The sequence below is a fragment of the Panthera pardus genome, unplaced genomic scaffold, assembly GCF_024362965.1.
Source record: "Panthera pardus isolate Hobbes unplaced genomic scaffold, ASM2436296v1 HiC_scaffold_3, whole genome shotgun sequence".
Classification (NCBI taxonomy): Eukaryota; Metazoa; Chordata; class Mammalia; order Carnivora; family Felidae; genus Panthera; species Panthera pardus.
In genome coordinates this window covers 50,247,786-50,263,096 of record NW_026526876.1, presented here as the reverse complement: position 1 = coordinate 50,263,096, position 15,311 = coordinate 50,247,786, and the positions used below count along the sequence as shown (strand labels likewise).

At 42.4% G+C, this 15,311-nt stretch overlaps 1 protein-coding gene across 16 annotated transcripts in view; it reads left to right on the top strand.

Moving 5' to 3' along the window:
- SYNRG (synergin gamma) overlaps nucleotides 1-15,311 on the top strand; it is an 85,773-nt gene that overhangs the window by 56,941 nt on the left and 13,521 nt on the right. For 12 of the 16 annotated variants that reach the window (XM_019423998.2, XM_019424010.2, XM_019424006.2 and 9 more), the window contains 5 exons: nucleotides 4,805-5,398; nucleotides 7,165-7,328; nucleotides 8,127-8,180; nucleotides 9,036-9,132; nucleotides 10,952-11,100. In XM_019423998.2, coding sequence (XP_019279543.2) covers nucleotides 4,805-5,398; nucleotides 7,165-7,328; nucleotides 8,127-8,180; nucleotides 9,036-9,132; nucleotides 10,952-11,100 — 1,058 coding nt within the window. The remainder of the gene's footprint in view (nucleotides 1-4,804; nucleotides 5,399-7,164; nucleotides 7,329-8,126; nucleotides 8,181-9,035; nucleotides 9,133-10,951; nucleotides 11,101-15,311) is intronic. The other 4 variants (XM_019424011.2, XM_019424002.2, XM_019424012.2 and 1 more) reach the window with 2 other exon arrangements.

Genomic DNA, 15,311 nt, shown 5'->3' with positions numbered 1-15,311 from the left:
GGGGACACAGAATCTGAAGTAGGCTCCAGGTTCTGAGCTGTCAGCACAGAGCCCAAAATGGAACTTGAACCCATGAACCGTGAGATCATGACCTGAGTAGAAGCTGGACGCTTAACTGACTGAGCCACCCAGGCACCCCAATTTAAAAAAGAAAAAAAAAAAAAGTTTGGGAAAGAGAGAGTACAAGTGGGGGAGGGGCAGAAAAAGAGAGAATCCCAAGCAGGCTCTGCACTGACAGTGCAGGGCCCAAACTCGTGAACCGGGAGATCATGACCTGAGCCCAGACCAAGAGTTAGACACTTAATCGACTGAGCCACCCAGGTGCCCCAGAATCAAATTATGTTTAAAGAGCTGCTTCTAGCTTTGTTTTTCCATCAGTTGAACTCTTTTGATAAGTTGTTTTGGAAAATGTTGGCCCAGTGGCTTTGAGAGCATGATAAGATTATGTGCGTAAGAGGGTCTTCTGGGTGCTGCTCTCTCCCTTGCATGGCCAAAAGGCCCTAAATGTAATTGCCATCTTCTATGCTCATTTGGTGAGATCGTTAATGGTGACCATGAGCAGTCCTGCTGTACATACAGTTGATCCTTGAACAACATGGGGGTTAGGGACATTGACCCCCAGTGCAGTCCAGAGTCTACATACAACTTTTGACTAATAGCCTACCATTGACCAGAAGCCTTACCGTATATAAAGTTGGTTAACACATGTATTGTATTATATATTGTATTCCAATAAAGTAAGCTAGCAAAAAGAGTTATTAAGGAAATCACAAGGACAAGAAAATACATTTACAGTACTAAACTGTATTTATTTTTAAAGATCCATGTATAAGTGGACCTATGCAGTTCAAACCCATGTTGTTCAAGGGTCAGCTGTATGTCCTGACACCATTCCTTAGCCTTCCAGCCCCCTCTGACTTAAAATACCCACAGAGTAACTGCTTTTCTTTATTGAACTTAAAGCACTAACAGGAACCTGAAGGTGCTTACAGATAGCATGGGTATCATTTAAAACCCTGGATGTATGTGAGTCGGTACAAATGAAGAATGGGAGGTCTCTGTGCAAATTAGAAAAACTAGAAGGCAATCATACAGCAGCCTTTTGTAGCTTGTCATACTTAACAGTGTGATCACTTTCCTCTTTTCTTCAATAACTCTCAGAGTATTTGAGACTTACAGGACACAACCCAGGTTTTATAGTTAATAGAGAATGTAAAGGCAGAATAGGGCCAGGGGTAGAAAGAAGTTGAAATGTACACATATTTCATGGTTTGTGTTGGTAAGTGAAGTTTGGATTAAATCAGCATTGGAAATTAAAAGATATTTCTTCCTCAGTCCGATGTACATTTTTATTGCTATATAAAACACTGGAGAATAGTGGATTTTGCACATGTATCCTTTCTTCTTTTTCTAAACCCCCATTTCAAAAGCCAGTAACGTAATCATCTGGGCATATGCTTACGGCTTTAGAAAAGGTCCATGGGAATTGGTATGGCCTTTGTGTCTTGTGGCAGCTCACATTCTTTGTTCCAAGAAATACCTTGTTTTTGTGTTCAACATCCGTTCAGAAGGGATTTGAATAGAGGTTATGGAAAAGACTGATAGGGTTACTTGCCAGCATAAGCAAGAAATCCATGTCTTGATTTAAGATCCATGATGGAAAGGAGCTAGCATAGTTTATTCCTTTGGCCTCTGTAATAGGACATTCCTGGTTGCAAACAAATACCTGTATTACAGCACACAATTTGGCCTATTATCTGTGTGCAATAGCAGTTCAACCTAGCACAGCCTAAGTAAGAGTTCTCCTGTAGACTTGGAGATACAGTAGTGATTCTCTGTTCGTTTTATTGCAGCCCTTCTGCTTTCTTTTTCCTTTTTCTTTTGCAATTTTCAAACTTCAGCTATCGAATGGAAGACCCAGCAATAGAAACTTCAGTGATTACAAAGTGTGGGTTATTCCATATCATTTTTGTAGACAGGGCTTCCATCACTTACGTTGTAGTTCTCCCAGAATCTTTAATATTTTGAAGACTGTCATACAATAATACATGTAATTTGCTTAGAAAATGTAAAACAGTTATCATGGGCAATGAGAAATTTCCTTGGCTTACCCTACCCTCAGTGAATTGATTTACCACAGTTTTCTTAGAAAATGGTTTACTAATATTCACCATGCCAGGAAATACTACTCAGTTTAATATTATTTATAGATACTAAGATTTAGGAATACCATGTTCTCATATTCCTTATGTAATTCAGTTTTAGTATTTCCTTATGCGTTCAAATGAATTGCACTTCAGTAAATTTTTTTTACATAATAATGGCCAATAAATAAGCAAAAGTAAACTTTTAAAACCAGCCTTGATTTTGGTATCCAGCTTGATCAGCTGGATTTTGGTATATCTTATATATTTACACTTCATTTTTTTTATATATGATTTTTTTTTACATAATTCATTTTTAAAAAATCTTTCATTTGGTCATTTCTGTGAGTTGCTCCAAAAGGCAAAATGTTATGTCTCTCATTTTTAATAAAAATAAGATTTGTTGAAGATCTGTAGTATTATAAAAATATTTAAAAGCTCTTCAGCTAAGGTAATCCCTTATTGCTTATAATGCCTTTTACCTCATTATATTGCAATCATTTCTGGTTGTTTTTTTAACCCTTTTTTTCTTATTGCATAAGTGCACAAAAGGGTCTTTTTATTACCATAGCAACTGGATTGTGGTTTTCGAACTAGAGCCTAACTTTCTAATAAATTTACCTTCAGTCTTTGGGAAAATTGCTACCCTTTTAGGAGGTGAGATTCTTAAAGCAGTTCATAATACAGCTTCCCCAAAAAGCTTTCTGGTAGGGTCCAATAATAAAAATATCCGTATTCTGAGACATTTTTCTGAACGCACACGTTGAAGACCACTCTCGTGTGTCACTGCGTCTGCCCCTTGATTGAAGTTTCCCTCACTGGAGTCAGGGCACCTTCTGATCCCTTTAAATAGTAGTAGCTGGGGGTGGGAGGCACAAAACGCTACAGCCGGAGATTAAGAAAGCATTTTGCCTGAAGCCTTGTTTTATTCATTCTAAACTGTACAGTTTTCACCTGAATCTTTGTCTCCCTCTTGTTCAATAAGCCAAATTTGAAAGGGTACCATTTGCACCACAGAGGTTTAAAATATACTGTTCTATGAAAGCTGGTACCCGCTTTTGGCTGGTTCGCCTTTTGTGTAATCTAGGGTTTTCCACTGTTATTATTCATTTAGTACCCTTTTCCTACTTGAGTTTAAAGCGAGAGAGGTTTGGTTTATACTGTCAGGAGAGCCATGGACATGGCAGGAGCCCCTTAACCCTCAGAGGAAAAAAAGAGAAAATGACCGAGTGTGGTTCACCTGTTGACTTAGTTCGGAAAACCTGGATCACCAAACTCGTGAGCATTTGCCTTGTAAAGTACACTTGTGGCCGTCAGAGAGAGGGAGTCTGCCTTTGGCCCTCCGGCCTCGTAGACAGCGACCAGGATGAAACTCAGCCCGCCAGCCAGGCTGCATAGACCGCGCTGCTGAAACCGGGGCACTCCGCACGAGCGGCTTTCGGCCTCAGCTGGGTGTGCTTTTTGAAAATGGGCAAGAAACTTTCCCTTGTCAGACCATTAAAGTGATGAGTTGGCCCTTCATTTGCACTCTGAGATAACTCCATGGTAGACCCTAAAGCCGCACCTAAATGTCAAATGGAGGCCCGGGGCAACTATGCTGTACAGATGTTGCTATTATGTACTGCTCAGCGGGCATCGAGCGGGGCGGCCCTTTCCACACATTACTGGGGAGTCGACACAACACAGGCCCTTCCGTGAGCAGGACAAGGTTAAGAAACGTTAAATAACTTGCCTAGTGTCACACAAGTAGTAGGTGGCAGCACTAGAGTCGAACCCTGCTGTGTCTAAATCAAAAACCTACATTTTTTCTGGTGTTTTATGCTATCTCTCAGATGATCTAAACGTGTACTAAGAATGCTTTGTGAAATGAGTCTTCTGCCCCAGCGTTTCCTTCTTTTTCTTCTTTCTTTTCTTTTTTCTTTCTTTTTTTTTTTTTTTTTTTTTTTTAATGAGGGGCTGATACATAGTTGAAGGAGAAACAGGAGCCCACCAGGACCCAGACCTTTGATTCTATTTTTTAGAGGCTAAAGTAGATTAGGTTGATTTTTCTTTCCTCATACTCCATCACAGCAGTATGACATCATATTGACCAAAATAACAACTAGGTAAGTAACTGCTTAATTAAAATCTATTGTTCGATCTTGCGAGACAGAGACTCCTGAGAACTGGCTAAAAGTTAGGTGACATTACTTGCACTTTACTTTTGAGAAATTGTCAGTTTTTCACTAGTTTGTCATGTACATTCTGTCCATCCGTGTGTTAAAGGAACATTTCCCAACCAAGCTGGGACAAAAGGCACCAGTTGTAGGCAGGGGGTATTGTAAGTACATCTTAAAACTTGTAAGTGAGCAGTTTATCAAATAACCCTAATCATGTCATATGTTGGTAGATGATACTCCTGTCTTTTATAGTAATCTTTATATGCAAAGAAAATAACTCTGTAACTAAATATAAATGCCAACTCAAAGCTAATGTGGGTTTTTAAAGATCAGATTTTATAGCCCAATTCCTTTAATTTTAGTACAAGCTCTAAATGTAGTTAACTCCAGCATAGCATAAAACTAATCAAATATGCTAGACATTTTGCTTCTGCAGAGTTTAGGGCATTTTGCCTAAATCATGAGCTTGCCTCTAATTGTGGGGTCTTATTTCCCTTTCAGATATAGAGGACTTAAAATATGCTGCTTTTGGAACCTACAGTAGCAATTTTGCAGTGAGCACACTTACGAGCTATGACTGGTCAGACAGGGATGATGCGTCTCAGGGCAGAAAACTCTCTCCATTTGTCCTCTCAGCAGGAAGCGGGTCCTCCTCAGCTGCCTCGGTTCTTCAAAAGAAAGAGACTTCATTCGGCAGTTCCGAAAACATCACCATGACCTCTCTCTCCAGAGTAACAACCTTCACAAGTGAAGATGCTCTTCCAGAGGCCACCTTCCCAGCTTTTGCCAGTTTTAAAGATGTGATTCCTCAGACTAGTGAGCAAAAGGAATATGAAAGTGGGGACTATAAAGATTTCACGAGACAGGACTTGCCTACAGCCGAACGAAGCCCGGACGCCACCTGTCCAAGCCCGGCCTCCAGCGGCACTTCTCACGACACTCCCAAAGAATGTGCAGATGACTTTGGAGAGTTTCAAAGTGAAAAGCCCAAAATCAGCAAATTTGACTTTTTGGTGGCCAATTCACAGAGCAAAATGAAATCCAGTGAAGAAATGATCAAAAGTGAGCTGGCGACCTTTGACCTTTCTGTTCAAGGTGAGTTGCTTTCAGTGTCGACTGTACTGTGGTGGTTTCTTCCACTGAGATATTAGGTGTTCTTTCTAACAGAAAGTTGGTCTCTGGTTTAGTGGGAAATGGATTTGCAGCCTCTGAAATCAGGGTCTATTATAGATGGCTATACAAAAGGGTTTGCAGCTAAACTGAAGTCAAGGCAGTATCCCTCAGATAATTGCTTTTTGGGCTAAAAACAAGCACAGCATACAGTCTGTTCATTAGCTTGTTGGCTAGAGGGGTACTGTGTTAAAAGAGCCAGAGAAATGGATTTGATGCACTTGGGGACAAGTCAACCCTGCTCTTATTCCCTGGCTATGGACTGTGTTTTTTAATCCAGAGGCTGCAACGTGGGTCTGGATCCAGTCTGCAGACTTTTTTTTTTTTTTTTTTTTTTAAGTTTATTGATTTATTTTGAAAGAGCGAGCACGAGTGAAGGAGGGGCAGAGAGGGGGGTGACAGAGAATCCCAAGTAAGCTCTGCACTGTCAGCACAGAGCCTGATGAGGGGCTCGAACTCACGAAACAGTGTAAACATGGCCTGAACTAAAACCAAGAGTTAGACGCTTAAATGACCGAGCCAGCCAGGTTGCCTCTGCAGACTTGTTTTGATTGAGCCACACAGAAGGTTTTTTTAATGTGCTGCCAGCCAATAAGAATCATGAGATTTCACAATCTGGATTTCTAGCTTTTCTTGAAAAGTAATATCTGGCAATACTAGGCCTGTATTCCCCCTTTTGACAATCAGGTAGAGCTGAGTGGCACTGCCCCCTCTAACAGATGGGGTATGCTGTCCTCCTTGTCACAGTCCCCATCACCTCTTCTCTCTGGCTGACCCACTTCAGCCATGCACTTGACCTGCCTGCTCTCTGAAAGCATTTGAGTTTGCCCCTTCTGCTTTAAGCCCATCCTGACAGAAGGCATCATTGATTTCTGTTGGATCGAGAGAATGTAGGAGCTCAGTGCAAATCCGTGACTAATGACTGGAAAGGCAACACGACTCTTACGCACTGATATTTAAAAAGACACTTTGTCCTCCAGACTCCAGTGGCTTTGCACTTGTGCTAGATCAGGGAAGAGTAATGGAGAAAATTAAAGTCAGGGAAACCAAGCAGAAGTGAACAACCAGAAGGATTCAACATAGGGCATACTTCATTTTATTGCGCCTCCTGGGTACTGTGTTTTTTACAGTTTGAAGATTTGAAACAGCCTTAAGTCAAGCAAGTCTGTCAGTGCCATTGTTGCAACAGCGTTTGCTCACTTGTGTCGCCGTGTCACATTTTGGTGATTCTTGCAACATCTCAAACTTTTTCATTATTACATTGTTATGGTGATCTGTGATCAGTGATTACAACTCACTGAAAGCTCAGATGATGGCTGAGCTTGTGATTTTTTTCAATGAAGTATTTTTTAATCTTTGCACATTGATTTTTTTATTGGACATAATGCTATTTATTGCCCACTTAGTAGACTATAGCGTAGGGCAAACATAACTTTTATCTGGACTGGGAAACCCCAAAATTCATTTGACTCACTTTATTGCAATACTCACTTTATTGATGTGGTTGGGAGCCAAACCCGCAACATCTCCGAGATATGCCTGGATAGCTTGCCAGAGGAGAATGAACACGGATTATGTTTCTGAATGCCTCATGACAGAAGCATCTAAAGAAGAGGGTCATGTTAGCAAGGAAGAGCCTCGGCTTGAATTAAGCTGAGTAATCAGAACCTTTGTGCCATCCACTTCTCCAGGATCACACAAAAGGAGTTTGAGCCTTGGTGATAAAGAAATAAGCCGTTCTTCTCCTTCTCCGGCTTTGGAGCAGCCTTTCAGGGACCGTTCCAACACTCTGAGTGAGAAGCCGGCTCTGCCTGTCATCCGTGACAAATACAAAGATCTGACAGGAGAGGTGGAGGTGAGCAGGGGAGTTTTCTACAGAGGGGCAGGGAAAAGACCAACTGAGCACTGAGGGCCTCAAGAAAAACTGCTTTCAACTTTCTGTGGGGAAGCGAGGGACAGAAAGTCACAAGGCACCAGACACAAAATATTCAGTTAAAGTGAGAGAATGGCAGCATTAGCCCTGGATAAAAATACTTCTCAGGTGGGACATCTGCTGAAAGGAGTCAGCGGCCCTAAAATTGAAATTGTTCAGGAGACTTCACGAGGAGGGGTGTTTGGGGGAGTTTTTCTTTGAGCACTTGGACTTTATCACTTTAGACTTAGTGAATGTTAAAACACCGGATAGAGGAGATGAGGAAAGTCTGCATTTGCTGCGTCTTAGTCCCACGCTGTCTTCCTCCTACAGCCGATACCCTTATCTCTCCTCTGTGCCCTTCTTGTCGTTCACACATGCTCACGCACACACAGCGTCATAACTGTGGAGTGGGAAGCTGGTGGTTTAGTATTAGCTCTTGTACTAGACACCTATGTGGCGAGTGCCTTTGGAGAAGCTTAAACTATTCCTAGAACCAGTGAGCCAACATTTGCAGAGGGAAGCTGCTACAAAACATTCCCCTCAGACTCACAGATCATGTGCTCAGAAGGTGCACTTAGTAATTGTGAAGAGTCATCAGTGGTTTCAAGAGATAAACCATGCTTGAAGTAGAGTGTTTTTAATAAAAAGTAAAGCCTTCCAATGCTCTGTACATTGACAGAAATCATAGAGGACTCCAGTCCTGCCTGTTTAACCCCGTTGTTTTTACAAATTTCACAGGAGAATGAGAGATATGCATATGAATGGCAGAGGTGCCTGGGGAGTGCCCTAGATGTGAGTATGTCACTTTTGCGGTGCTTTCACATGTGTGAGTGCTGTCTTGTGCCGTTTTGCCCTCTCCGTGGTGCCTTTGAATGGACAGAGGAAAACTTGAGGAGAGCTCTTCCTCCATGGCCTTGTGCAAAGGGAAGCTGGAGGGAAAGCCATACGGCTTAAGTGAGGCTTCTTTCACGTGTATGATAGCAAAAGTGGCTCATTTGTCCCTTGTGCCCTCACCTGTCACTGTGTTTAAGAAATAACAGTGAGGGGCGCCTGGGTGGCTCAGTTGGTTGAGCATCTGACTCTTGATTTTGGCTCAGGTCGTGATCCCAGGGTCATGGGATTGAGCCCTTTGTCGGGCTCCATGCTGAGCATGGAGCTTGCTCAAGATTCTCTCTCTCTCTCTCTCTCTCTCTCTCTCTCTCTCTCTCGCCCCCTCCCTCCCTCCCTCCCTCTTTCTCTCTCTCTCTATCTCTCTCTCCCTCTCTCCCTCTCCCCCTCTCCCCCTCCCTCCCTTTCCCTCTCCCTCCCTCTCCCCCCCACCTCTCCCCTTCTCACATGCACACGAGCACATTTTCTGTCTCTCTAAAGAAGAAAAAAGAAAATAACAAAATGATATCATTAATGCTGCCTAAATTAAAATAATATTTAAACTTAAAGAACCTCTGTCTTTTCCAAAGAAATGGAGGATGGTTTCTTCAAGGTTAAAATTAAATTCTCACATTTGTTTCAGCATGATCATATACATATATCAGTCAGTCATGCTTTTTCACACCTCCTGGCTTCTCTGTTGGGTTCTCTACTAATAGTAAATTGATTTGCAATGACTTTTCTCAATTATATAAGGTGATGTGATTTCATTTCTTATAGGTCATTAAGAAGGCAAATGATACCTTAAATGGAATCAGTAGTAGTTCTGTGTGCACAGAAGTAATTCAGTCAGCCCAAGGCATGGAATATTTATTAGGTATGTTCATTTATGTTTTACTTATTCAAAATCCTGACACTTGATAGTATTTTCAGTTTTCCCTTACATTAAGTATTTTAATCTAGATCTTTCAAGTTACATATGACTTCACTAAGTAGTATCTGCGTTTGTGGGTGAGATGCTTAAGTCACAGACAGAAACCACACTATTTGACTTAAAGTATCTGTGGCAAAGTTTTTCAGTCCTTACTATACACATACTAGCAGCAACAATGTAAAATTGCATCTGTGTTACTGGTTTACTAGAATGAAAACATTGGGTCTCTAATTAATGCCTTACCATGCTCTGTCGATTCTTCCTCTCCACCCCTTCACGACATCACCGATTCCTTACCTCCCTGACTACCTTCAGCTGTTAAATGTCCCAGTCCAGCTTGAAACTCCGGTCTCTGTCCAATCTGGTGTTCTTTTCCTCCTGAAGCTCCCGCTTGGCCCGTGGCCAGAGCCACATGCACTGGACCCTAGTCTTTTTCACATCTCTGCTCAGGTGTCACCCGCTAAGGGAGGTCTTCCCTGGCCTCTCTTTCTCAAAACTGTGCCCTCTCACCCCACCCTCATCCTTCCTCTCCCATTCTCTGCTTGATTTGTCTTTTGTCCCGTCAGCTTTAATATCTTGTATATTTTACCTTTTCTTATTTGTTATCTGTCTCCCTCCCCTGCAAGGAACCTCTAAGAAGGGAGTGATTTGGTCTGTTTTGTCCCCTGGGAATGTCTGTAAGGCGCTGTACCTGAGCGCCTGGCACGTAGTAGTCCCTCACCAATACCTGCTGGATGAGTGGGTGGGGGGGAGACGTGGTCTCTCCTGCAGTTCCACTGCCGCACTCTTGTTCCTCCTTCCTGCTCAGACAGCCACGGCTCTACTGCGGGAACACACCAGGTGGTAGGGCGCCTGTCTTTCCTTGCACACATCGCCTAGTGTCTGTGAGGGGTTGTCTGAGAAGTCCCCTCACTTGGTGTAGGATAGGCAGTGACTCCTGCCCTTCCTCTGGGGAAAGAAGAGGAAAAGCCACAGTGGGCTGTACACAGGTTGATGAGGTACTGCTCTGCAGACAACTCCTCCAGTCCTCGCTTCTAGAGGCTCGGGTAAAGGTTGGGGATGTGTCTGGTGACCATCCTTAGAATGTGAAGATACTTGGCACCTGTCCTCCTTGCTTGACGAACTCAGCCACAATTCAGAGACCACGGGAAAAGAGCCGTCCTGTGTTCTGTTATGTTTATAAACGATGCGTGAAGCCACAGGGTTTGTAAATCATTGGGCATTCGGAGAAGTGAGTTGTTTCTTAATTACTTTGTGGTGATATTGACATTCAGATTCTTTTAAGCTTTTGATATTCCCATTTTCAGCCAGTTAAATGGGATTTCCCAAACTTAAAGCCAGAAAGAAAGAAGCCAGAAAGAAAATGAGCTAATACTGCATAGTGCCTAATGTTCTATGGGCACTCTTCTAAGCCTTTTACAGTATGAACCCATTTAATCCTCTTTGGTGAGGTGCTTTTAGTATTCCCATCTTACAGATGAGGAAAGTGAGGCTCAGAGAAGTTATGTGACTGGCCCAGGGTTACACAGCTAGTAAGCGGCAGAACTGGGATTGGAACCCAGGTAGTGTAGCTATAGGCTGTGCTCTTACCAGTAAGTTACGCTGCAGCACTGGAGGTGGACTGGTCCCAAGGAGTGGTAAGTTCACTTCTGTTGAGAAACAATCCATATTTCCAGCTAAGATACCTGCACGCAGTAGTGCCGCCTTGTGCCGCCCACCTTTCTGCACTGCCCGCGCCCAACTCCACTCTCTCACTCTGTAGGTGTTGTTGAGGTGTACAGGGTGACCAAGCGTGTGGAGCTGGGTATAAAAGCCACCGCGGTGTGCAGTGAGAAACTCCAGCAGCTGCTGAAGGACATCGATAAAGTGTGGAATAACCTTATTGGCTTTATGTCCCTGGCCACACTCACGGTAAGTCCGTTAGATGTTCAGCACTTGCTTTCCTTTCCAGAAACCTCAGTGGTAAAGCAAAGTGTACGTTCTTGTGGTGGCCCTGACTGAAGGGTGACGGTGAGGTGCCTGCTGGGTCGTGTTACGTTAAAGGAAGGAGATAATTGTGCGGTTCACTGAGTAGCACCAGCTCGGCTTCTGGATTGCACAAAGGCCTGTGGGCCTCCATAAAATAAGACTGTAGGAGGACATTCACTCTGTCAACATCCTTCTTCTTTTTTCTTCTTTTAGAGATCATTTATTTAGTCATCTCTACACCCAACGTGGGGCTTAAACTCACAACCCCAAGATCAAGAATCACATGCTCTTCCGCCTGAGTCAACCAGGCTCCCTGTCTGCATCCTTCTTAAGTCACATGCATATATGCACGTTTGCAAAGCATCGATGTGAGTTCCTCTGTTCGCACTTCTAGTTCTTTATGACCCTACATGTGTCTTTTCAGAAACTGTTCAGTGTGACTGTCTTAAACGCCTTTTCCGTTTTTTAGGTCTGTGGATTATTTCCACTTCTTCCTGTTCTGAATGGTTCTACTCTGAATATCATTAAACAAATGACTCTGTGTCCTTTCAGGGATATAGTTCCTCCAAGACCTAAGAGGTCAGAGTGTGTGTTTGCACACAGATGTGCGTGCATTCGTATGTAGCAGTTTCTTTTATTGTGTGGCTCTCCAGAGAGCTCGGGCTAGTTGGCAGTGCTGCCAGCAACATGCAAGCATACTTTTCTTTATACTGTGTTCTAGCTTTCTTTGTCCGCTTTTTCATTTAGCAAATGTATATTGAGTCCCTAACGGTGTTTTTATAGGTCTTTCATTTTGTAGGAGCTGTGCGGTATTCCAAATGATAATTTACTCTTTCTGTTTCCTTTACGTGTAAATTGATTACCTGTCTTGACCATTTGACCATATGTTCAATGAGATATGGTTATTGACCTTACGTATTTCACATTTGTAATGGATGTACACACACGCGCGCGCACGCACACATACGTCTATGGGAAAGCTTATATCAGTTATTTTCGTCACCCGTTCCCTTCGTTTTCCATTTCATTGGGTAAAACTACTTTATTTTTACATATTCACACCATTCAGTTTGTCTCTCTGATAATATCCTTTATTTCACAAAAGTCAGAAATTTATCTTCCTTCCACAGCTGGAAGAAATACGCTATTCCATTTTCTTTCTTTTTTTCCTTACATATAACTAGGTGGCCCATCTGAGCAGGACTGGGGCCACGTGGTAGGTAGCAGTTGTCCCTGAGCTGTGCCCACAGCCAGGCAGGGAGTAGCTGTCCCAGCACATGTCTCCCCAGTGTTCATTGTTTCTGGTTTGCGGTATTAAGTTCTTAAAGAGTTTAAATCATTGCCAAAGTCTCTGTTTTGTTCCCTTGGACTATTTTTCAGTTTCTATAGTTTGGGTCATTATTTGTTAAAAAAAATACAGCTCTGGCCAGTACAATAAGGAATATAAATATTTGAAAATAAGAGATAAAATTATGCTTGTTTGGTGATATGAAATATTTATAGAAATCTGAATTCAAGAGGTTAAATTTATTGAGTTTGGCAAAAATTCATAGCATTCTTACATATTAATAATAGCTAGAAAGTGTAATAAAAATGGGAACCTTATTTTGTTAATGCATTCAATCACTCCAGTCCTTATCACTTCTGACCGAATAGCTGGAGTTGCTGGTTCATTTTGTTATCCCCTGTCGTAATCTATTCTGCACGCCCTTCTAGCCCATTCTTTCTGAAATGCAAGTCTGGTCATGTCATTCAAATCCCATTTAAAATCTTGCAGTGGGCTCTCCATAGTCTTCAGGATCAAGTTTCAGCTCCTTAGGTCAGTGTATAAGGCCTCTTCTATCCCCTGGATTGCCTTTGCCTCTCATTCTCTGTTAGACTGCTTTTCCCTCTGGCCTCTGCATCGTTTCCCCAGAAGTCATTCCAGAGAGCCCTTCAGTCTGAATTCAACGCCCTTCCGGTGTGTGTCCACAGCGCCTGTCTCTGTCCTCGCACTTACTGTGCTTATTGGTAATCGTGTGCTTGCTTCTTGCCTGGTTGTCTGCCCCTTAAAAGCCAGACTGTGTCCTTTTTTTTTTTTTTTTTTTAATTTTTTTTTTAACGTTTATTCATTTTTTTGATAGAGACAGAGTGTGAGTGGGGGAGGGGCAGAGAGAGAGGGAGACACAGAATCTGAAGCAGGCTCCAGGCTCTGGACTGACAGCACAGACCCCGACGTGGGGCTCGAACTCACAAACCGTGAGATCGTGACCTGAGCCGAAGTTGGATGCTTAACCGACTGAGCCACCCAGGCGCCCCCCTGGTTTAAATTTTTTAAACAAATGCATAAGAAAAATGAAATGGGGGAAAAAGAAAGGAAGAGAGAGAAGATGAAGTGCTTTTAAAGTGCTTTACATTTGCTAGTGGTGAGCGGTAGTTAGTTGACTTTACCCTTTCTAGGAAGGGTAAGGAAGACACGATGAGTTCCATGATTCACTGTGTTCATAACATAAAAATAAACCCACTACTCAGGAGACACATAATTATTCCTGGTACTGATACCAGAAAGAAATTTCTTTTGTGGGCTCTTGTAAAGAGGAAACTAATGTAACCTGTGTTATCCTCAACATCCTTTCAGCAGATGAAGCAATAGGTTTCACTGAGTCATTTCTTATGAAATTTCTCAGTATAGGCCAATTTGCAGAGCTCCAAGTACAAATTAGTGAGAGTCATTCAAGTGTGGAAAAATAGACTAAACGGGAAACTAGGAAATAGCACGGCAGTGCGTCCTAATGGTGGGCTCACATCTTTGCTCCATAAAGAAAACATAACAAATCCATGAGAAATACACCAATATCCCAGTAGAAGCTGAGCAAGACCATGAAGTGATTCATACAAGAGGAGGCACAGCTAACCAGTAAACATTAATTCAAATTCAAGCAAGACTTCATTTTTTTACCTAATAGTAAACCCAGTTTTTGTTTGGCTTGTTTATTGGAATCCTAATAGTGTTGATGTGGTAAAATGGGGACTGTTTATTAGAAAACATAAATTGGTACCACCCTATATAAAGGGTATTTAGCAATATACTTCCCACCCCCACCCCCACCTGTGAAGTCCTTGAGGACAAGGACCAAGACCACATTTTATTCTCAGTCTGATCACAGTGCCAGGCACTGCATAAATACCCAATGAAAGTTGAATGAATAAAAGGACTCACATTCTGAGTAGTTAACTCAGCAACTTCACTTATAGAATAACTTCCTAAGGCAGCAGTTCTAATACAAGCTCACAAAAAGAAGCAAGTTAAATGCACAAGTTGTTCTTTGTAAAAGTGAGAACTCGAGAGGGTCAATCAAGTAAATTGTGTGAAGCATCATATATTCGGATGTTGTGCAGCCATTTTTTAAAGGAACACAGAGTTTGAAATAACACAGAATTGTTCCTATGGGGCTGGAAGGGAATGTGCCAGAGTGGCAACAGGGTTGTGCTTGGATGATGAAACCATGGGTTTTTTAATATTTCTAAGCTCCAGCTACAAATAAAGTGGGTTGACTAATGACATATTCAAGGGTGGCTGTGGAATAGAGGAGGCTCTGTTACCAGTTGTTGATCTAGAGTTCAGTGTGTTGTTACCTTTGCTTCATCAGAGCCTCTGTACCCAGTCTTACAGAGGTCTTACCTCAAAACTCATTCGTGGCATGTTTTTAGGGCAACAAGATGTATAAGACCAAGCATTAGCAGTCTAGAGGTCAGCACGTGTCTGGTTCTCTCCTGATTCACCCATCTTTTGCTTCCTAACTTTGTGCTGGTATGAACCAGGTGAAGCCTGAATATTTTCATCATGATTAGCCAACTTTTACTGAGTGCTTACCATGTGCTGTACCCTATTCTTAACTCTTTATATGTGTATAATTTACTTAATACGGAAGTGTTGAGGGTAGATACTATTATTCTTCACGTTTTACAGATGAAGAAAATGGGGGCACCAAGGTATTAGACCTGGATTCAATGTAAAAGTCAGACCTCTGCTTCTCCCCCACTATACTCTGTTGCCTCCTTGAAATGGGCAAGCTGGGTGGGTAAAACCAGAGATGAGCAAAAGCCTTTCTGGGGAAAGAGGGTTGTCACTTACTTAGTCGATGAGGTGAAACACCAGGCATCTCTCCTGGCAG